Genomic DNA, 23,356 nt, shown 5'->3' with positions numbered 1-23,356 from the left:
TCGTGAAGTAACAATGGTGAAATCCAACGGTCGAATCATGCGAAGGAAGGCAATTATTACTTTTGCTCGAAAGATACAACCCCTTTTTCTTTTTTTCCAACTCCGCTCTCATCTATTTTAACCCTTGGCCCTCCCCTCCCATTCTCGACCGATATCCTTTCAGACGGGGCACGAGCTCGTGGGTTTCCTTCTTCTTTACCGCAGGCAGCGGGCGGGAAAAAGTGTGAGAAAGAGAGCGAGCGACGGAGATGAGGGAGAGAGGAAAGGCGGAGCAACCCACGGTGGACGAGCGGTACTCCCAGTGGAAGACCCTCATCCCCGTCCTCTACGACTGGCTCGCTAACCACAACCTCGTCTGGCCCTCCCTCTCCTGCCGGTTCGTATTACCCCCACCCTCTCTTCCTATCCTCTCCTCTCTTCCTCGCTTCTATCGGCTAGGGTTTCTGTGAAGGAGAACCCGGAGGAGGGTCTCACATTCTCGGATTTTAGTTCTCGTCTTCCATTCTAGGGTTTTAGGTCGTGGTAGGGTGTGTTGGAAAGGAAGCTGCCCGTGTGCAGGGAAAGATTAGTAACGAAAAAGGAGGCGATCTTTTCTTGTTCTTGAAGGCTTTGGACTTCGATCCACTCAGCGAGACGTTTTGGTAGCTGTTGTTTCTTTTCATTTCGGGCTCGGAGGCATTTTTTTTTTTTTTTATCTTTTTGAAGTTTAAGCTTCTTGATTTAATGTCATCTTATTTTGCCATGAAAAAGGTGGGGTCCGCAGCTCGAGCAAGCAACATACAAGAATCGTCAACGTCTATATCTTTCTGAGCAGGTAAGTGGCCTTATATTTACTACTCCGTAGAATTTTATTAGCCTTGTGTGCTACAAATACTTCTTTTCTTCTTCTTCTTCTTTTTTTTTTTTTTAAGGTTCCAAATGGCCTGGTTGCCTGTTCTCTTACTGAATTTCTCATGGATCAAATGACATTACATATGGGTGAGGGTACAATCACTAATTTGCTTGCCATAACTGTTCTTTTTTATACTGATTTTTTCAAATCATCTGATTTTCTGTTAAAACAAATCTGTTTATTCAATTGTAGGCATTGAACTCAGTATTTTCCATCTTCATTTGTGTTTCTACCCGTTTAGTTATTCTTTTGGTTACAAATTGTCAAATACAAATAACTGCAACATACGAGCCTTATCAAACTATTTGGGTTATGCTTTGTCTAATCTTTCTTTATCCACCTAGTCTATGTAGAGCTAGTCCCTGATCAGTGCTGGCTTTTGAAAATGTAACTTCTTGGTCAATATTGTTTTAACCTTTGCAGTATGTGATGTGTTTTGTTGCCTCTTTCTTTCTCCACCTTGTCTATTTAGAGCTAGTCCCTGATTAGTGCTGGTTTTTGAAAATGGAACTATTTTGTCAACATTGTCTTGCCTTTATACACACACACACATGTACATATGTATGTGTGTGTGTCCTTTTTTTTTTTTTTTTTGTTGGGGTTTTGGGGGGGGGGGGGGGGGGGTTGGTGGTGGGACAAATTTGGAAGTATATTTCTGGTCTGATTCAACTGTCATCCTTCGCACAATTACTGGATTCTTGTTTTGCTAGATATTTGCTTAGATTTGTTTTTGTTTATTTTGCCTGATTGTACCGTGTTCCTTTTTTTTTCTTTCCTGTTTCATAACGTGAATGTGTTTTAAAGGTGACAAATTATTATCTTGATTGATAATAAATGAGTGTTCGATTTTTCTGAAAAAGTGGTAGCTTATTGCTCATGCATACTTTCATGGATATGTTTTGGTGACAGTTACACATGCACATTACTTCTGTCAAGCAAATCTTTTCAGCAGCACATTGTAAATGTGGAAGTTATCCTATTTTAGCTGTGCGTGTCCATTGATCTCTTGTTTATGCTTTTCTTCCAGACTGATGGCAGTGTTCCCAATACTCTTGTCATAGCAAATTGTGAAGTTGTCAAACCAAGGGTTGCGGCTGCAGAGCATATTTCCCAGGTTAAGTGGTCATAAACTGTTGGTTTTAGTGTTTTTTTTTTTTTTACATTGCTTGAAGTTTGTCAGAGTTGTTCCATAGTTAATAAACATTTTTAAATTATCTTTACTAGAATATTGTTTGCTTTGCAATGGGCTAGTAAATATTTACTGCACAAATTACATCCCACTAGGTAAATTGAAACTTTTTAGTTGCCCGCATATCTTTTAGAATGTACTTGCTTTTGTACTCTAATTATGAGAAAATAATTTATATCTCTAATTTTGAAGTTGTCATGAAGAGCATAAATTTGGTAAGGCTTCTCATGTTTTGTATGTTGTACTAGGATTATTTGCATGATAAAATGTTCTCACTTGCATTTGGACTTATTAGATTTCTGCTGATAATAAAATTCTTTTCTGATTGCAGTTTAATGAAGAAGCACGTTCTCCCTTTGTTAAAAAGTTCAAAACTATCATTCATCCTGGGGAGGTATGAAGTGATCATTTTATGGCAACTTGTATTTCGTTTCAGTGTTCATGGTGTGTATTCAATCACATCTGAAGATTATCGGTGTGGTTATAAACCAAACGTGGTCATGATGCCCGAAAAAACTTGACAATGTCAACTCATCTAGGCAGTTGCCTAGGTCATCCAATCATTTTTTTAAAGTTATGGTAGTGAGTTTGCAAATTAGTCCAAACTTCTCCTTGGTCAGTCGACTTTAAGCAGCAAATTTGGTTGCTGAAAGTTTACCTGTAAACCTTTAAGGGAAGACTGGTCAGCTTTTGATTAATAGAGGATTGTCAAGGAGCCACTATCTGTAACTGCTCACATCACTTGGATCCAGATTCTTTCATGTGTTATACTGAGGGATCTATAATGGGTTCCATATGCAAGAATTTTTAGCAACATCAAAGTCATTAATGAGTTCAAAAATTTTCATGTCCTACAAATGTCGGACATCATGCAGGTTAACAGAATCAGAGAGCTTCCTCAGAACAGTAAGATAGTGGCAACACATACTGACAGCCCTGATGTATGTCTTTGATTATCTTTACACTCCGTTTTTTTTGTTTTTGAAGGATATGAAAGCTGGATCCCATGTTACTTAAGTGTTAAGCTCCATTGCAGGTACTTATCTGGGATGTTGAGGTGCAGCCTAATCGTCATGCTGTTTTAGGCGCTGCTGACTCTCGTCCAGATTTGGTCTGTTGTGAATCAACTACTTGATTATGCTTTTCTTAATGCTAAATTCCAGTGCAGATGAATAAAGTTTGCAGTTGGTATCATTTACATGATTTCCGTGCTGAGGAAAAAAGCACGTGTGCAACTTTTATGAAGATTTAGTGAGGAAACATTATATATTTAGATTTTTGGTTGGAATATTTCTTTTTTAGCCAACTGCAACTTGTTATCATGTTGTCATTGTGCAGATATTGACAGGACATCAAGAAAATGCAGAATTTGCGCTTTCTATGTGTCCTTCAGATCCTTTTGTACTGTCTGGAGGTTAGAAACATTTTATTTGGTGATATGTACACACATGCATAATCCCTTGCTGTAGCTCATTTCAGTTTGTAGGTATAAAGGCTTCTTGTGTCTATTGCTTTTGATAGTCATGGTAATTTATCATGGGGAGGTTAACCTTGTTGCTCCAATCCTTCCTCTTGTATGTACTCATGAAGTTAAAATGTTGGCTATTTTAGAAAATATGCCATTATGTGCTGTTTGATTTACTAATTCTATGGAACTGATCTTTGAATGAATTTGTCTTGATGAAACAACATTCTTATGCAATTAATGCATTGGATTAATTCACATGGTGTATTCTGTACATGCATCTAAATAACTTCCAAGACTCTGTAACCTTGTGTATAAATTATGTTGCAGGCCCAAATTTGCGGGCATATGTTAGTCGAGATTGTTCAGATTCTTATGCCCAACACATTGATTTCTTTTGCACATTTTAGCATTAAACTGAAAATCTCCCTTGTCTTTCTCTTGTATATTATTGTGACCAAGATAACTAATTGTAGGGAAGGACAAATTGGTTGTTCTGTGGAGCATTCAAGATCATATCTCCACGTTAGCAGAGTCATCAGCTGCTAAATCTCCTGCAACACCTGCAAGCTCAAGTGGGAAGCAGGCTGCAAAAGCTGGTAATGAGAAAAGCTCAGACAGTCCTACAGTTGGGCCACGAGGTGTATATCGAGGGCATGAGGATACTGTTGAAGATGTGCAATTCTGTCCTTCTAGGTATAATAGTAGTTAAAATTTTGGAGCTGGAACATATCATATAATGCTGTGATTTTTTTAACTCATATGTTCTATCTGCTGTATCATGATCATGGAAATCCTGTGATTTGTTCTGGTTCTTGTGATATGTTGTTTCTGTGCTGATATTTTGTTCCCTAACTGTTATGAAGTGCACAGGAATTCTGTAGTGTTGGTGATGATTCTTGCCTCATTCTTTGGGATGCCCGAGCTGGTACTGGCCCAGCCATCAAGGTAGTTTTTTATAATTATCATGAAAGTTCGCATGTTTACAGAGAAGTTTTTGTTTCTGATAGATTTGCAAATATAAAAGTAAATAAATAATAATTTACATGGTTGAAAGTTTCATTTATCCATGTTTTTTGCTGATTGATGGCAACTTATATATTTCCTAATGCATCTATTTTAAGTCCAACATTATTCAGCAGCATTTTTAATTTGGTTTAGTTATGTGAAAAGAAATCCTAATAGTTGGATATTGAGAATTTTGCTGGCTTAGGTATGGGGAAATTGTGTGCTTTTATTTCATCTTTAAAAGGCATCTTGTTTGAGATTTATTAGGCGATGTTTGCAATTATGTTACAGCTCATTCTTCATTCATTCTCAATTTTTCATCCATTATGTTGATTGTAGTGTATGAGTTGTCAATAGTGGTTCTAACATCTAAGATTGGCTGGCTAGATGAACAAACCTTTGTCCATTTTAAGTATGACTGAGTCAGGGATGTTGATTGCCTTATATGAAATGTGTGGTCTCTTTTTAGTTTTTGATGTTCAGAAATCTTTCATATGGTGAGCTATTTTACCCAGACCCTTTGATTTAGCCTAAAGTACTCATGCTTGGACCATGTAACATGGATATCGTATGACATTTAAGAAGAAATTCTCAGGTGTTAAAAGGATCAGTGCTTAGACATGCACCTATGCATAACACATGAACCTAAGTCCATATAACGTAGATGGTGAGTTACTGAAGCAGGGTGTAGCCTTTTGAGTTAACAGAAGATTACTAGGAAAAGGAGGAATATACGTGTTCAAATCCTGTAAAAAGATGGTACAGATGCCATTTGGTTAGTTAAGTTCGTCTAGGATTTGGTAGCTCAAGCATAGTGTGCCTTATTTTTTATTATGGTTCCCTTTGTCCATGGATGAACAAGAAAAATATAGTTGGGCTTGTCTGACTCTGACCAAATCAACTAATGCAAGCAGAGATACCATTGTGTATATTCATTCAACTATTTGTCGCAAAGGCTGAAAAACTCGGTTTAAGTTGGACAACATGAATTTCAGCTTTGATAATTTTGGTCTGTCTTTCCAGTAAGAGAGTTTTGGTGGATGTGCGTGCATGATGCTTGGTTTGTATGTGTCTTTTTGGGGCGTGCATCTGTTGTGTTTGCTTATGCATGCTGGTATGTGTGTGCATGGAATTGTTTGTCTGTCACTATGCATGCGTTTTTTCCCTTTCTTTTTTGTGCTTTTGTGGAGTGGCAAGGTGCACAGACTGGTGTCTTTGCTTGTCTCTGTATATCAAAGGTGTTTATGCACTGCCCATACAGAACTATGGACCAGGACAACTTAACCTTCATGTCATGTATACCCTGTCACTGATGCATCCAACAATATCAGACTAGGCTAGGATTTTTATGTCCTCCAGCAAGATTGGATATGAAGAGGTCCAAAGGGAATAGGGTATCGAGTGCTTAGGTTAAGTATTCCACAAAACCATAACTTACTACATCCGCTAATTGTTTTACACGGTGCATGTGTAGTTATATAATTTATTATGGGATTATTGAGTTTATAATGGATATATTGAGCAACAATGAACAGTCTATCCTCCTTATTGGGGTGCATTCAACAACTTAAAATAAAATTCTACTTTGAGAACTATTAAGTAACAAGCAGGCACACATATGTGGTACCATGCAGCATTCTGAAACATTTTGGATTCACTACTTTTCCATATCTATACTATATTATAAATTTGGATTTTAGAATATATCCTATAGGATTTCTGTTAACTTGTTGCCAAAAATGTTCTCAATTTATTCTAGAAGCATTCAGTTCCATTTCGTACAAAATAAAGGGTAAAATCATGCACAACTGCTCTCTTTCTCCATATTCTCATGCACCATCTTGAAGATTTAAAAGCTAAATCAAAAGAAAACGAAGTAAAAATCTCTTTTCCTTGATCCAAACACTCTATTATCATCTCTCTATATTATTCCTTATTTACCAAACCTTTCTGTCAAGTATCTGAACTCTTTCATTGATCACATTCCCACCTCTCCTCCAAATCTCACATTCCACTCATCTCATTTGCTTCTCTCTTTTTAATCACGTACAAATCCCTACACCATCGCTATATTGATTCATTTGATACTACTTCTGAACTATTTGTGAGAGTGCTTTTGTTTTTTTTTTTGGGTAATATGAGTTTGCCAAATTAGTCATGGTTTGCACATTTATAAAAACCATGCTCAGTCCACATGCTTTTCTATTTTTCTGTCTTTCCATATATCTTTATTTATTTATTTATTTATTTGGGGGGGTGGGGGTGGGGCGGGGGTGGTGTTGGTTTACAATAGCATCAGCTCGTATAACAAGCTTGTTTGTTGTGACAGATTGAAAAGGCTCACAATGCTGATCTTCACTGTGTTGATTGGAACCCACATGATGAAAATCTTATTTTAACCGGGTATGTATTTAGATGCATACATTTTTATGTTTTAAAAAATCTCTTATGCTTTGTTATTGGGCATGCGTGCCTGTGAATGTATCATGTTGTATTTTTTTTTAAAAACACTGATGTTATTAAATAGGCTTTGATGTTGCATGATGAGTTCTTGGCAAAGTTTTACAAGTCCTTGTCATTTCTGTGATGTTAATTTGTTATTATTGTTAATTCAATTGCATCTTGCTCAGATCTGCCGATAATTCTGTTCGTATGTTTGATCGCCGGAACCTAACTTCTGGAGGTGTTGGAACACCAGTATATAAATTTGAAGGTCACAAAGCTGCTGTTCTTTGTGTTCAGGCATGTTATAATTCACTTCTAGAAATACTTTTTTGTATGTTTATTGTGATATCATTTGCATTGTGGTTGGATGGTTGTCTTGTTACTTTTTTCTCATGTCTTTTATTGTTGTTTCAGTGGTCTCCTGACAAGGCATCAGTTTTTGGAAGTGCTGCAGAGGAGGCTTGCTCAATGTTTGGGATTATGAGAAGGTATTAGGTTTGAGGCTGGGACCTATTTAAAATGTTGATAAAGTAAAAAAGTGTTTAAGTTGGATAGCTTCTAACTGTTTTAATGTCACTTAAAAGGGCTTAGGGCCATTATTTGTTGTTCTTATTTGCCTTTCTCCTCCTGTTGTGGGTGGACATCTAGTATAATATATGATTGCATGGTAAATTATACGCTTTCCACCCTTGTCACTATACCTTGTTTGTTTCCATTTCTAAAATTCATATTATTTCCAGCTTGTCATCTGAATATTTTATACAATATACTTTATGTACATACATACATATGTATACATATACATATATTCAAGTTCTGTCAGACCATCCTGTATAGGCCATACCATAAAGGTACCAATACAGCACAGAGATTTGGTTCCACATATGAGCCGAATTAGTCTGTACCGGTCTAAACTGATGAAATGGCCCATACTGCCCACTGCCTAGTTTTGGATGGTACCATGGATGGGAGTAAGAAGAAATGTGGAGAACCTGTCTCAGTTCGAGATGCGTTATGTACCATGCCAAGTTGGTAACATACCAATGTGGTTCCAATACTGATTTTGCAGACCTGGCATATACATATATGCATATGTACATATATGTATGTATGGATATATGTGTTTCAATATATATTGAAGAGAAAGCATAGGAATAATTCAATATATTAATGTATGTTGATCACTGACCTTGGAGAACAATGTCCAAGTGAGGCCAAACGTGTATTTAAAATATCCATATTCTATTGCTATATTAATGCATTATTACTGCCATCTTATTAGCTATTCTATTTAGGTTGGCAAGAAGAAGGAACGTGTTGGAACAAAGATGCCCAATTCGCCTCCTGGTTTATTCTTTCAACATGCAGGGCACAGGTATGTGTTACCGATTTTGTATGGCATGATTTTGTCAAGCTTGTGTGGCAGTTGAGCATTTCATGCATTCAAACTTTAAGACCAACCTATTCGGTTGCATATGGTAGTAGAAGCAACTTGCTAAATATAGGTTGTGGTATATGGTTCAGCTTCCTGGATAAAAGGTAAATTGCTAGAATAAGGATAAGGTATTTAATTGATATATAATTTTCACGCCAAGATGTGTGCATCTCTCTGTCTCTACCAATCTATCGGTATAGATATGTATTTATGTATGCATAACAATCCTTGGAATTAGAATCTACACTGTTGATCATAATTTACAACATCTCCATTTGTTCAAGGCTTCTTTATACAAAGCAGGGAAAAAGAAGTGGAAATAGTGATAGAGCTTAGATATCAAACTGCATGGTTTGTCATATATAACAAGGAATTGTACCTTTGATCCTGTGAAACTCTGTGAGTTTAATCATTCCAAAATTAAAGGTTGAATTAATTTGTTGTGTTCTAGGATTAAAAATGTCTATTTAGTCCGCACTTAATGCTTGTATAAGAAATCTTCAGAAATCTAACTTACGCTTTTTAGGCATTTTAAATTGCAGAGCATAATGAGTGGTGTGTAATTATAGATGGCCAGTCATGTACTTGCAGTAATAATTTTTTGGGTACTCATATCCTCCCAGTATAATAGTATTTTAGCTTTCTCTGTGCAAACACCCACATAAACATGTGCTGCAACAAATTTGTCTATGTGACATTACGTGTATTTGTCTGTCTATATGCATGCATCTGTACAAAATAAGATCTGGAAGATGTTTATCGTAATGGCTTTCCATATGAGAGTATTTGATCCTCTTTAAAATTCCCAATTTGGTGCACCTTCTGGTTTTTGATTTAATCGAAATTGTTTATTGTTTATTTTGCTTTTTGAAATAGTGCTATAATTAAGGTGGGAATTGTATAACAAGGCTGAGAGCTTTCTTTTATTTATGATAATGAGATTTCGATATAAAGGTATTCGAGCTCTCTTTTATTTATGATAATGAGATTTCCATATAAAGGTATTCAACTACCCATCCCTCACTTTTTTCTCCCCCCTTCCTATCTCTCAAAGGCGGCAGTTGGTTTACATTCTTCTTCTTCTTCTTCTTTTTCTGAAATGGTTTATTGTTTAGCTTGCCTTTTGGACTCATTCTGAGTTATGGTGTAAGCAGGAGAGAACTCTTTTTTTTTTTTTTTGGCCGGGGGGGGTGGGGGGGGGGGGGGGATCTTTGGTGTACTTTTTTGTGTTCCGCATTCAACTTTAACACATGCAGTCAATTCATATTTTTTTTTGCTTAAATTTTGCCCTTAATTCTACAAGCAAACAATATTGCTTCTGTTCTCCGCTTCCTCTCCTCCCTGACGGCCTGTCTGCTATTGTCATCACCATAATTTTGTCATGGTGCTTGCCACCCTTGCACTACCATTGTCTTTTTTGATGAAAAAGGGAGGCTGAAAAGGGAGCTACTTGGCACCACCATTGTCATCACCATCTTACGGCCTTTGTTATTGCCAACTAGTACCATTCCTTCCACCATCTAGTCATCAACATTCCAACTGTTCTGCACTGCTATTGGTGCTGAGGTAGAATGTTCAATTAGTCAACACATTATATTTTAGTTTGGGGTTGTGGCATAATGTTCATTGAAAAGAACCTTTTGAAATTTTGATGCTAGAGCTCGAGCAATATGGTGCTGATAATATCACAAACTAGGGAAAATGTAAGATGAGGTGCTAAAAATATGTTCTCATGGATGCTCAAAATGGAATAGAAAATCTGGCTTTAAATTCTGGACTTAAGACTATAATATGGAGGCTTTAAAGAAGGGAGCTGTTTGATCTAGACTTCAAATAGTGGAGAAAATTAGATGGTTTGGTCTGATCATGTGCTACAAAAGCCATTCTTCCTCCTCTTTGTTAAATAGGGAATAGGGTGCTTAAAGTTTTCTTTTAGAGCCCAAACAGATTTTACAAAGACTTAACAAGGTTTTTGTTGGAATGTTTGAAGTAATGGCATGAGGGTTCCTTGTAATGGTAGATATTGCTGAGTAAACACTAAATGGTTTTTTATGTTTGCTCTTTGTATGTTAATGCAGAGATGAAAGCATGAGGGTTCCTTGTAATGGTAGATATTGCTATGAGTAAATACTTCATGGTTTGATCCATTAACAGTTGCTTATTTATTATGTTTGCGTTTGTATGTTTATGCAGAGATAAAGTCGTAGATTTCCATTGGAACTCATCTGACCCATGGACAATTGTTAGTGTCTCTGATGATGGTGAGAGTACTGGTGGTGGTGGTACCTTACAGGTAATTTATTTTGATTTTCCATTTTCCTCAGTCCTTTCAGAGGACCTAACCCTGAAGTCGATTTGCCTGTGGTTGGTGATTGCTTTTTTCACTTAACAAATAAAGTAAATGATATGATGTAATCAAGTGAATGGTCCATGTTGAGGATCATGTCATTGACCGGCATTGCACTCCAACTGTAGAATTTTAATGCAATTATACATTTCTATTTAGAATTTCCTCTCCTGTTTGTTTTGACAATAGTCTCATGGTATGTGTTGGTTGATGCAGATATGGCGCATGAGTGACTTGATATACAGGCCAGAAGAGGAGGTTCTGGCTGAGCTGGAAAAGTTCAAATCCCACATTCTGACATGTACACCTAATTCGTAAATCTTCAGATATTGCTAAGTGATAAACAGTAGGATTTGCTGGAGCTGTTAAATTTGAAAGAGTGCCTGTTTGTTTAGAGGTTGATGAGCTTTTATTCCGGAAACTTTGTAGGATAATTGGGATATTACGAGTGATGTCGTTACTTCTGCTACTTAAATACCAATCTTCTGGTGACTAAAATTTCTGGATTGAGATCTCTTGGTTAGTTTGTTGGAATACCTGCTTTGTCCTAGCCACTGTGATGTATTGGGTACGCCTTGTACCATTTTGGCTGCTGGATGAGGATTGTAGTATATCTTTACCTGATTAACTGATTGTTCTTTTCACCATAACTGATGCATGGAGCTTCTTCTACATGTTCTGTATCGTAGAACCTGAACCAGCAAAATGCAGTTCGGTTATAGCATTTCACCGGGTGCTCGGTGTTTGGTCTTTTTTTTTCCTCTCTCATAGGAGTGTATAGCCAGTCCTAAACCCAAAGTGCCTGAAATTATACTTGCTAGCGTCTGTTTTAACCTTGAATTTATGGTTGCTTCCATGCATGGAAGTCTAGCACCCGGAGAGGGTTCAATCTTCCAATGGATATATTTGATGGGGAGAGGACTGATGTATAGCTGTGATTGGGTAGATTGATGTTGGAATTCTGTATAAATCATCTGCAGTGGTTGAATTTTCTGTAGAAAAGTGCTGCCACGGTAGTCTTGCACGACAGGTTTTGTGCATGGGCAGGACAGCTAAAATTTTTGCTGGAACTTTGTAGAGAGAAGTATGGACAAGGGTTTTGCAACTAGTTAGCTTCCTGTTCGGATAAATCCTCATGCCCACTATTTGAATTAATGCCGTGCAAGCTAGAGGCACGATTGGCGAGAAGATTAGCTGACTGTTCAACTGATATTTAAAGGCCACCGTCTCTATTTCAAAATTCTTTGAATGAGCAGCCAACGTGAACTTAACTGCGCAAGGGGCGTGAGAATGCATCTTCTTTCCTTCTTCATGCAGCAGGACATTAGCTTATGGTTTGCAAATTAAGGCACTGTAATCTAAGATATGGCCGTTCTTGTCATTTCGCAAACTGACGTATCAGACATGCAGAGTATATCGATATTTGAGATACACGTCGAGATTATATTGTTCATGGTGATTCCATTTTGAGAGGTCGTTCATATACCGATGACTACAGGTTTGATTTTTAGCATTACAGTGCGAGTCATTGGACAGCCTCGGTATGCAGTTTCCGATATGAGGTGAGAGTTCTGCTGTACGTCTTTTGATAAGACTACGAAAATTAGTTTATGTTGTTTGTGTATATTTTTATTTTATATTTTACAGTATATTGACTGTTTTATTTTTATTTTGTAGACTGATTCTATGTCGGATCTTGTATTGGACGTCGTCGTGCTTTATCTACGACTGATGAGAACGAACGGATTCGGATACTGCGTGAGATAGAGGAACAAGTTTCAGAACATTGATGGCGATTGTGTTGATCCATATAGTTGTGCGCCTTCGTATGGAGCAGTCGATGCGCCAGATATGAGATATACGCCGTCACCATATATTTCACATATGTCATCACTGTATATTCCACAGATGTCATCACTAGATGCTGCACAGATACCATCACCTTTTGATCCACAGATGACTGCACCTTCTTCTTCCTACATCCCCCAGATGACATCATCGGGTACCAGTTGGCCATATGAGTATGATACTTTCTTTTCAGGCCCATCCGTGTATCTAGATAGAGGGTTGAGCAGTCGCTCAGTCCGTAGATGATCCGACAGCATAGTTATTCCTGAGCAGCATGACCAGCAGACTTCCTCTACTGATATAGGGGAGGAGCTATCACAGCAGGAGCAGTCGTTGAGGACCTTCCTGAAAAAGTCCAAGCGACCACGGGCACTACGACGTCCTTGTGGTACTTAATCTTTTTTAGATTTGTACTTAGTATTTTTGAAACTTTTATTGTACTATTTTTTGTACGCTTGACATTTTTATTCTATTTAATATTATTAATTATTGATTTTATTTTATATTATTTAATTTAAGTAATCGAATATTATGCTTTGTGGATATGGTTACACATACTCTAATGTGTCTCAGAACATTAGGAGAGAAAAAGTTATACTAAAAGGGTTATAGAAATTATAATGTAAATAATAATAATAATATATCGGATAATTTAATTATGAGATGAATCGGACCGTACTGGTATATCTCGATTTGGTACGGGCACGAACAGCTATGTACGATGCGGTATGTGAAAAAAAATTAATTAATTTAAAATAGAGAAAAAAATTTGAAATGATATTTTTTATTTGAATTAAAATTAAAATTTTTATTTTTTTAAATTCAAAATTATAATTTTTATTTTTTCTCATTTTTTATCTTTTTTTATGATATTTTTATTTTTTATTTTTTAAGATTTTTTTGGGATACTTTTTAAAAAATAATTTTAAATGGGAAAAATAATTTGAATTTATGTTTTTTATTTGAATTAACGTTTGAATTTTTATTTTTTTCTCATTTTTACTTCTTTGTTTGGAATATTTTTTTAAAAAAATAATTTGAAATGAGAAAAGTAATTTGAAATGGTATTTTTTATTTTAATTAAAATTAAAAATTTTATTTTTTTAAATTAAAAATTATAATTTTTATTTTTTTCTTATTTTTTTAAATATTTTATTTTTTTATGAAACTTTTTTTAATTTTTTATTTTTTTGACATATTTTTTTAAAAAAATTAATTTGAAATGGAGAAAGTAATTTGCAATGATGATTTTTATTTGAATTAAAATTAAAATTTTTATTTTTTTAAATTCAAAATTATAATTTCTATTTTTTTAAAATATTTTTTTGAGATATTTTTTTAAAAAATTAATTTTAAATGGATAAAATAATTTAAAATTATCTTTTTTATTGAATTAAAATTAAAATTTTTATTCTTTAAAATTCTTTCAAAATTATAATTTTTATTTTTTTTATTTTTTTCTTTTTTATGATATTTTTTTAAAAAAATAATTTGAAAAGGAGATTATAATTTGAAATGATGATTTTATTTGAATTAAAATTAAAATTTTTATTTTTTTAAATTTAAAATTATAATTTCTATTTCTTTTCAATTATTTTTTTTGGTATTTTTATTTTTTTTACACCAATTTTTTTCAGATATTTTTTTAAAAGGATAATTTGAAATGGGGATACTAATTTGAAATGATAATTTTTATTTTTATCAAAATTAAAATTTTTATTTTTTTATAAATTTTTATTTTTTTTTTATTTTTTATTATTTTTTTATGAAAAAAATTAAAAACGCCGTTCCAAATGACGTTTTTAAAACATCATATTATTTAGTATTTTTAGATTTTTTTTTTTGACATCGTCTACGTGAAAAATAAGAGGTGTGTGATGATGATAAAATACCGTTCAAAATATATTTTATTATTTTTATATCAATCTGATAAATAAATTAAAAATTAGATTATTTATGTAAATAATTTTTTTATATTAATTAGGAAAAAATTCAGGACAATAGTGTGTACGTCCGTACGGATCGGTTAGAGAGTATGTATCTCGGCGACGGATGGTACTCGCCCGTGCAAATGAGAGTGAGAATGTAGAATCACTGTACTGTTCTATGTTCACCGTGCTTCGTTAGCCCACCGGCACCCACAAACGAAGCGATCCGCTTATCCGTAGGGTTTGCCCTTGTTCACCTGCAACTGGTGCATGCAATAATTTCTCCATTTCCTGGTTGATGGGACCCGCAGCAAACGTGACCGGAAGTAATTTGGGTCCTTCTAGATTTTTACCAATAAGACACCAATTGCTCCTCGCTAAGGGCGGTGAGGAGAACGGTAGAACCAGAACTCCGATTCTTACCCCCCCCACCCCACCAAAAAAAAATCCGATAAATCTCTCTCATAGTTTCCTTGCGGGTAGCAGCCGACCTCATCCTCCTCCCTCCGACGTCTCCCCTTCCTTTGACGACTTATGGCGTTGAGGCGCCTCCTCACGAAGGTACGATCTCTCAGTGGTATCATTCGTGGAATATTTCTGTTAATTGAATCTATGAAATTTACTTCCGGGTACTAGGATTATATAGGACGGTTCTTTTTCATGGATCGTAGCGTTTTACGGCTGCATTAGAATCACGGATCGGGATTTTTTTATATTTTCATCTGGTTGTTAATTTTTTTTATATTTTGTTGATCTGAAGAACTTTTGCGTCTGGGTGTTGTGATGTCAAGAGGAATTCTTGAAATTGGTTTGGAAGTTCTGATGGCTCGGGTCTGTCATTGAATACAAGATGGGTTTAGTGTAGGCAATATCTGCTGGAAAACCCAAGTTCTGCCATCCATTTCGTTTCCTTTCTTTTTGGCTTTCATTTTTCTTGGATTTTATGAATTTTATAGAAATTAGGATTCTTTGCTGCAGCGCCACTAGAAGAATAGGGGACTTGCTTGCGCTTATCGCATTTTCAATTTATAATTCCTGCTATAATTTTGGATTCACGGCTTCCTCATTCCTTCCCTTTTATTCTGCCTTTACATGAAGAAGAGCATTAGGTTAGTGGGGCAAGAGCCCTTCTAAGCTCTGAACCCCAAAAAAGCGCCCTTCTAAACTGTAAAAAAGAAAAGAGAGAGAGAGTAATGCAAACTCTTCCCATTCAATATACTAGAAGCAGGAGCGTAACATCTTCTTGTTTATTAAACAATTGTTTGCTTCCATCTGTATTCTAGAAATCCTGCCAAGGAGGGGGAATAGCTTATTATTACACGAAATAATGTATCAACAATATCTGAAAGGTCGAAATTTCTGAGTCACCTGGATAGGTCGTTTTGAACTTCCATCGTGTTATTCTTGACTGCAATAGATAATGTCAAATAGTGCAAGAGGTAAGGAACCACATAATTGCACTTATTTTGATTAATTGTACAGAGGATGTCCTTCCTGATTCAGAGCTTTGGAATAGAAATGTTTCTCTGTTGATCTTCATATGGATTCTGATGATCTAATCCCTGATTGGATCAAGTGGTTAAAATGGTTGACAGAAGGATTAACTCAACTGTTATATAACTTACCATTATGTTGAGTATTTTGAATCAATCTGAGCTTGAACTACAGGATTGAGTGTGAGACATGATAATGCAAAGAGCATGAACATTCCACTTCCATTTATGGTAGCATGCATGGCCTCTTTGGCCAGCTGGAAACCATGTGGACCCGAAATATCAATAAAGCTCAGTACTGTGACTATTGTCCATTTAATTTCTCACTGATGTCATGGTCTCCTTGGTTATTCTTTTCTTATACCAATCTTGTGGGATAAACTAATTGAGTTTGACCTTGAGGAGCCGTTGATGTTAAGATAGATGGTTCTTTGATTCTGACCCAATTTTTGAATGGGACCTCAGAATACTTAAATATTTGGAATGGTGGAGGATAAGCATATCCCAAGTTTCTGTTTTTGTCATTGCCTTAATCCAACTGCCATGGAGATAATGGGTTATTGACCTGTTTTACTTCATGTTTTTAACAATCTAATGAGAAATGATGGTACTCATTTGCATGATTTATATTGAACAATCTTCTAAGGGTACAAGTTATATGCCTCATTATTAGTTTTTTGGAAGCACTCTTGTTGGAAACAAATTTGACAGGAGAAGAAGCAGTTTTGACTGTTGGTGTGGCATATATAGGAGAATCAGACATTCCTGTTTGCTTTGCCCTTGTTCTTATGTGGTAATTGTGAGATTATCTGATCCCATGGTGCTGTGCATGTGTTTTTTTTACATGCTTTCTGTGGATGATTGGTTCATTAGTTGACATTCCTGTCTATATTCTGCTGATTAGGCAACATCTTTTGCATTAATTTTCTGTTTGGCGGTCACAATATGTTAAGGGAAGGTATTGGCCACTTTTTCAACATGTTTGTCCAATGAAGCATTGACTGCAAAATAATTGTTCCTTACATCATATTATGTTCTGTCTTACTTAATTTTGATTTTGTTTATATTGTTATAGATTGCAAAACAGCAACCGGGGCCTCCATATTTATATCAATTAAGTGGTCGATCCCGTCTTGCTTCACACTCAGTTGAAGATAGTGGAGGTATGTAAATCTTGTTGTTGTTCATTTTTAATGGATATATTTTGACAATTTCAATTCTTGCTCTCCGAATCATTTTTTTTTTAATAACTCAGCTTTTTTGGCTGCAAAGATAAACTGATATCCGATTTAAAGTTGTTATTCTGGACCTAGTTCATGTTGTTGGTTAGTTTCCCTCACTACTTTCTACAAGTTTCTAAGTTTAGCAGTATGCACTTGTTTAATTGGAACTAAACGGTGCATGTTTTCTCTTTGCGAGACCTCACTTATAAATGCATTGAACCCTAGCTTTATATTGTACCAGATTTTGATCTTGTAATCCATTAGGATGCATATAGTATTCCTGATTTTTAGCTCACACTTTCTAAGTAGGATCATTGCTGTTGTTTAAGCTATGCCTTTTTAACATTGTAGGTTTCTTGGAAAATTATAGATACAAGACAGATTTTTAAGAAATTTCAACATTTAGATGAAAAATTGTGTCCACATAAGTTCGTTATATTATCAGCCCCTTGTAGGAGTGGTCATGTTATTACTTGTTGCCTCATTAAGAAAATGAATACTTTCTTGTTTAGGGATTGTATAAATTTTGTTAAATATTTTAAGAATTTATGTTTGTACTTTTTGCTCTATATCGACAACTAGTTAGTATTTATTTAAAATGCCCTTATAGAATCAGATAATGTTTTACCCATGGTTTGCCGAATCGGTCCAAATCGAATGGTTCGGGGCGTGTTAAACTGTACTGACAGTTAATCTGTATGGTTTGGTCATTGGATTCAGAACGTTGGTGAAAATGAAGTGAGAGAGAAGGAAAGAGAGGAAGAGAGAGGGAGAGAGGAGGAGAGGGAAGGAGAGGAGAAGGCCAGTAGTGGTCGATCGTGGCACGTTGAGGCCATTGGAGGGCCGCGGAGACTCCGAATCTTTGCGAGAGATTGAGAAGATAGAGAGAGAGGGGAAGGGAGGGGAGAGGAGGAAGCGAAAGAGGAAGGTGGTGGGGAGGCTGTCGGAGGGCCATTGGGTAGCCCAAAACCATCCTACGGCCATCGTGGGGTTCAAAACAGGGGTCTTCGCCTTTGTTTCATCGGATTTTTTAAAAAAATCCGACACACAGTAAAGCCGGCAATGGATTTGCCCACTTCACTTTCATTACCGGCTTCACTTAAGTAAAGCTGATAAACCCATTGTCGGCTTCATTGTGTCGGATTTTAAAAAAAATCTGATGAAATAGGGTTAGTTTCAAATGCCATGGCAACTCCCCGAGGGGGGGTTTGGACTGTTCGGCAGCTCCTGTCGCTTTCAATTCTCTCTCTTCTTTGTTTCTCTCGTGGAGGACTGTGGAGTTTGGGAGGCCTTGACGGTCTCTATGGCCCTCCGGTGGCCATTGCAGGCGTCTCCCCCAGCCACCCATTCCTCCCCTCTCTCTCCCTCTCTTTCTCTCTCTTTTTCTCTCCGATTCATCTCTTATTTTTGTGTCAGTTCGGATCCGATTCGGTCCAGTATGAGGGTGTACCAACTTGTACCGCCGGTCGGCCGGCCGGCCGGCATGGGGTTCAATTCCGAGTCGATGATCCTTGATTTTATCTTTTACTATTTTATATTTCTTTGAGGTGATGGAGGTATCTATCAATTTCTTGTTGTTCAAATTGGATCCCTAATGACACGTCATATGATGATTGACTCAAGGAATTTCGTAAGGTGTTTATGGTGCAAAAAAAAGCAGGCAGGGGGGGGGGACTTACCTTGCTTAGCAAACATGGGACTATTTTGGTAGCCTTGAGAAAAATATCATTCTAGGGATTAGATCATATAGTTGATAAAACTTAGAGACCTTGTAGGACAGTACCATGTTACTTGGACATATGACATGGATGTCGAGTTCTAAGTGTCTATTAGAGTGGACACAAGATCTTTCAAAAACTTGGATTGTGAACACATTCATATTATATAGATATTTTCTATAAATATATGTAGATGTATGTATGTAATTAATAATTTGCTGGACCAATTGCTCGATAATTTTGTAAGATTCACAAAATTTTTGCTAAATATTATGCTAGACTAGAAATCTTATAGGTAAAAGTTTCAAGAGTTGATATTTAATTTTCTTGATATCATGATTTGCTGAATTGGAGTGTCAAGGAGTGTCTTGAAGTGTCCAAGTTTCCAAAAACACAAAAAAAAAAGCCCTCTGGTTTTGAAGTTTCTAGGTAATACTAGGCGGTATGCAAGTATGCTTAGGAATTGGTTCATAGCATTGCAAGAGTTGGGCTGAGGAATGTTGTATGTGAACTAATACTTTTCCAACCCTTATCCCCTTGTTCTTAGTATAAATTTGAGATTGAAACTCTTTCTTCTTTCATTTTCTATAAATCAATTTGCAATTAGCTTGTTGTGACTCCCTTTTTTTATTGTGATGATTTTAATTTAGGGAAAATATATTTTAACACCCCCCCCCCGCACGCACTTTAAAAATGTCAGTAAGATCCTTAAAGTTATGTTTGATTGCAATGTAATCCTTTCATCCATCTTTGTTAACTAGATGCTGAGGTCCTCCACCCTATCCTGGTCCCTGTTCTCCCCATCTCCTTGCTGCTACCACTCCATGGCAGCCATTGCCAGCCTTGGCGGCAATCTATCCCACGACCATATCTATCTCTCCCTCCTCCAACCTTCCCAACCATCCAATCCCTGGCTGCCATCCTTTCCCAAGACCTCAAAACCACCTCTTGCTCTCTCTCCTCTCTCTAAATCTTCTAGTTCAAATCAAAGAAAGGAAGAGGGTTCCATGAATGGCAGTTAGTCCACACGACAAGTCTCTGAGTCAGAACAAAAAGATAGGGGGCTGGGAAAGGATAAAGGCAACCAAATTGGACAGGTGACTATATATGCAACTTTTGATCTCTCCTAGGAACCACGCGTGACATGGAGATTGGAGACGCTGCCTCCCAGCTTCCTTCTTTGAGTTCGCTAAATGAAAGGGCGGAGAAAAATGCTTGAAAATCTAAGAAATGTTGAGTGGTTGATGGGCAAATGGTAGACTTAGTGATAGGAAATAAAGGAGTAGGTCGAGATATAGAGGTTCTGGGTCGGGATCGAGATTGTCTCCCTTTGGGTCAAGAGATGAAGGGGGGAATTAAAAAATTAAAAAAGATTGAAACTTTCGGCAAAAATTCTATAAAAAAATGGACCAAAAAAGGTTTTAAGAAAGCCACAATCAATACAACAGAAGTTAAGCTAAAACTTGGGCTGGACATTTTGTCCAATATAGGGACGTAATGGGGGGCGATTTACCTATAAGACTCTGTCATGAGGAATGGCATCAAGTTGAAGCAATACCACCATGATGTGCTGCTGTATCTATGTTCTTCTGCAGCCATTGGGGTCGTTTCTCCTACAAAAAGTGGTAGTGGTTGTAGTCGCAGTGCCACTTCCTTTAAAAAGGACTTAGGTGATGGATGCTTGATTGTGAAGTTCGAGGATTTGAATGAAAACAGGAACTTGGCTGGTTGGAGGAATTCAAAATGGCAGCTTTTTGGTGATATCAGAGGGGAAGGTAAATCAGAAGATGTTTCACATCATTATAGAACAGAGTCAAAGCAAACTAGTTTGTCCAGGTTTGATGTAGGAGTGAGTAGAGATTACTCCTTGAATGGCATAGGTGAAAGTAGTAAGAAAGAAGGTGTTCCAAGTCAATTAAGTGATGAAGTCAGGGACTATGCGCATGAGGGGATTTGAAATATATGAAAATATGTGCCTGGAGAGAATTCCTATGAGTGATTCAGCTTTAACATTAGTCTCTCGAGTGGTGATGTCAATGGGTAATGAAGACATGGCTTTTGAGATTGTAAAGATTCCTGTAAGTGAGGCAGCTTTAACATTAGGATCTCTAACGGCAATGTTGATGGGTAATGGAGACGTGGCTTTTGAGATTGTAAAACAGATGAATGATTTGGGTGTAAGTCCAAGTCTTTGGTCATGCAATCTTGCTTTATTAGCCTCCTGCAGTGAGTGGTGGTGTTATTGAGAAAGCATTCGAAGTAGAAAGGCACCTGTTGGAATCTGGGATCCACCCTGAAGATCCTGCACTGGAGGCTTTTATAAGATCTATTGTAAGAGCTCATAGAGAAGGTCCATTACTCACCACACAAGCTTAGATGTTAGGACTAATGTGAGACAGGTTTCGCCATCCATAGCAGAATTAATTGAGGGATGTTTTAAAACCTTAATTGCTTCCAGAGTGGGAGAAAGGAAATCAGATGTAAAGATGGTAGAACAGGCATTGGAGAAGGTGGATGGGGTTGGAATGGGTTGGATAAGGGGAAATGGAATGTGGCACGTGTAAATGTTGATGCAGATGGTGCCTGGGCTGCAGGAAGAAGATGGTGACCATAGACCTCTATCCAACTAGACTGAAAATTTTTCTGGATCTGTAGCATATATTAGCTAGCAAGAGGGAAAGGAATGAAAGCTTCCAGCAATTCCAAGTACAAGTGCTTTACCTATAAATATATCATTTTATGATATAGCTCCTCGGAATCCAAAGTTGGAGCAATGGGCGAGGCTAAGGAGAGGAGCTGGTTGAGGGTAGGGCCCTTGGTGCTGGCTGCAATGAGGGCAAGAGCAACATGGACAAATAGTAAGGGGAAGGCAAGGTCAGCTTGGCCATGGTGGAGATTTCGGCAACTTAATGGGACAGCGTAACCAGCAGTGATGAGGGTGAGGACGACATGGACAAAGGCGAGGTGCAGGAGTGCTTGGTAAGGACTTGAGAAAAACAATGTTGATGAGATGGTGTTTTCGTCATTTGCAGATGCCCATCAATGGCATCATATGATGGTTGGGGGATCACACTGCAACGAAATATAACTTTAAGGATTTAATTAAGACTTCTTAAAGCGGAGGGATGTATGTGAAACATGGGAAAAGTCAAGGGGTTCGAGATGTAATTTTTCCTTAAATAGACTTGTAATCTTTAGCTTTTGAGTATTTTTTTTACCCAGGCTGAACAGTGTTTCTTGACTTGAAAGAGCAAAGTTAGAAAGAACGTTATAACCATCAGAAGCATGGTATGCATGAAAATATAAAAAACCTTAGAGAACTTTTAGGAATGTTTTAAAATATATATCCTGATGAAAACTTTTCTACTGTCATGAAATTACAGAGGCTAGTATTTCGATCTTCCAGGCTATGATGCAAGCTGGGTCAATGAGGTAGGTGATAAAATACCTGGTGGAACACTGGATACCTGGAAAGTAACTGAGTATGATTAATACCATGCAGAAGCTACAAAATGCCTCACAAGCATCCATATCTCCATATATATGGAAAGAACATTTTTGATTCTGGTTAATAAAAAAAGAGATGGGGGATGTTCAGCATGTTTTTGTGCCTGAAGGTTTTTTCTTTCTTACTACTGAAGATCCATTAGGTCAATTTTGTGCCTTTATATGTATTTGGATATTTATCTTTCAAATAAAACTGATTGGTGAGCTGGTTACATCATTTCCTCAAAAATAATACGTAATTTCTGACTGATAATCTATGCATAATTGTTAGTCACCTGAACTAAAAGGAGCCTTGTTTATATTTTTTTTCATTACAAATGTTGGTTGTTGTTGGTGCAAAAATCCGCCTGCGCCGGAGAAGCTGGAGTTGAGGAGGCCGCGGTCGCCACCGGGACCTGCAAGGGAAGTCTAAACCGGAGGTGGGGTTGTTCCGGCAAGACCCTCCGACGCTCAAGTCAGTTCTCTGCCTCAACAAGAATGGAGTGCTCAAACGGAGAATTTAGCAGAGTTTTGAGATAAGAAAAATGAGCTTAAGAAATAACGTATCTGAGTCCCCCCTTTTATAGGCGGCGGGGAGGCAACGGACTGATGGCGACGTTTGTAACCGCTTGGTAGTGGGCCGCCCATGGTCAGGGGAATTGATTGCGAAAGATAATGGAGCAGACATGTGGGTATCACCTCGACTTGCCACGTGGAATCCGTTATGAGGGGTGGAGCAGCGTCCGTCGTCAGGAGAATCGCATGGTATCCGTCGCAGGAGGTGGGGCAGGTTCGTGGCCGTTACTGTGGCCTGCCAGGGGGATAATGGAGCTGTGCGGAGTCCGCCACAGGAAGTGGAGCAGGGCGGCTATGGCTGCT

The 23,356-nt window shown here is 37.2% G+C and overlaps 1 protein-coding gene and 1 pseudogene across 1 annotated transcript; both read left to right on the top strand.

The window, feature by feature from the left end:
- The first annotated feature begins 127 nt into the window (after positions 1 to 127).
- On the top strand, positions 128 to 11,291 carry LOC105047661 (WD-40 repeat-containing protein MSI4). Its single transcript, XM_073258889.1, is given in 16 exon segments — positions 128 to 376; positions 751 to 814; positions 1,920 to 2,006; positions 2,413 to 2,475; positions 2,957 to 3,022; positions 3,118 to 3,192; positions 3,420 to 3,495; positions 4,023 to 4,242; positions 4,413 to 4,494; positions 6,884 to 6,957; positions 7,185 to 7,296; positions 7,414 to 7,453; positions 7,456 to 7,487; positions 8,295 to 8,374; positions 10,628 to 10,727; positions 10,998 to 11,291. Coding segments are annotated over 16 exon segments (1,401 nt in total). The 5' UTR covers positions 128 to 248; the 3' UTR covers positions 11,100 to 11,291.
- Positions 11,292 to 19,678: 8,387 nt separating this feature from the next.
- Positions 19,679 to 23,265, top strand: LOC109506027 (proteinaceous RNase P 1, chloroplastic/mitochondrial-like; annotated as a pseudogene).
- The last annotated feature ends 91 nt before the right edge of the window (positions 23,266 to 23,356 follow it).

Source organism: Elaeis guineensis, chromosome 6, assembly GCF_000442705.2.
Source record: "Elaeis guineensis isolate ETL-2024a chromosome 6, EG11, whole genome shotgun sequence".
In the NCBI taxonomy this organism is placed as follows: domain Eukaryota; kingdom Viridiplantae; phylum Streptophyta; class Magnoliopsida; order Arecales; family Arecaceae; genus Elaeis; species Elaeis guineensis.
The sequence above is the reverse complement of the archived record's forward strand: the minus strand, read 5'-3'. Positions and strand labels throughout refer to the sequence as shown.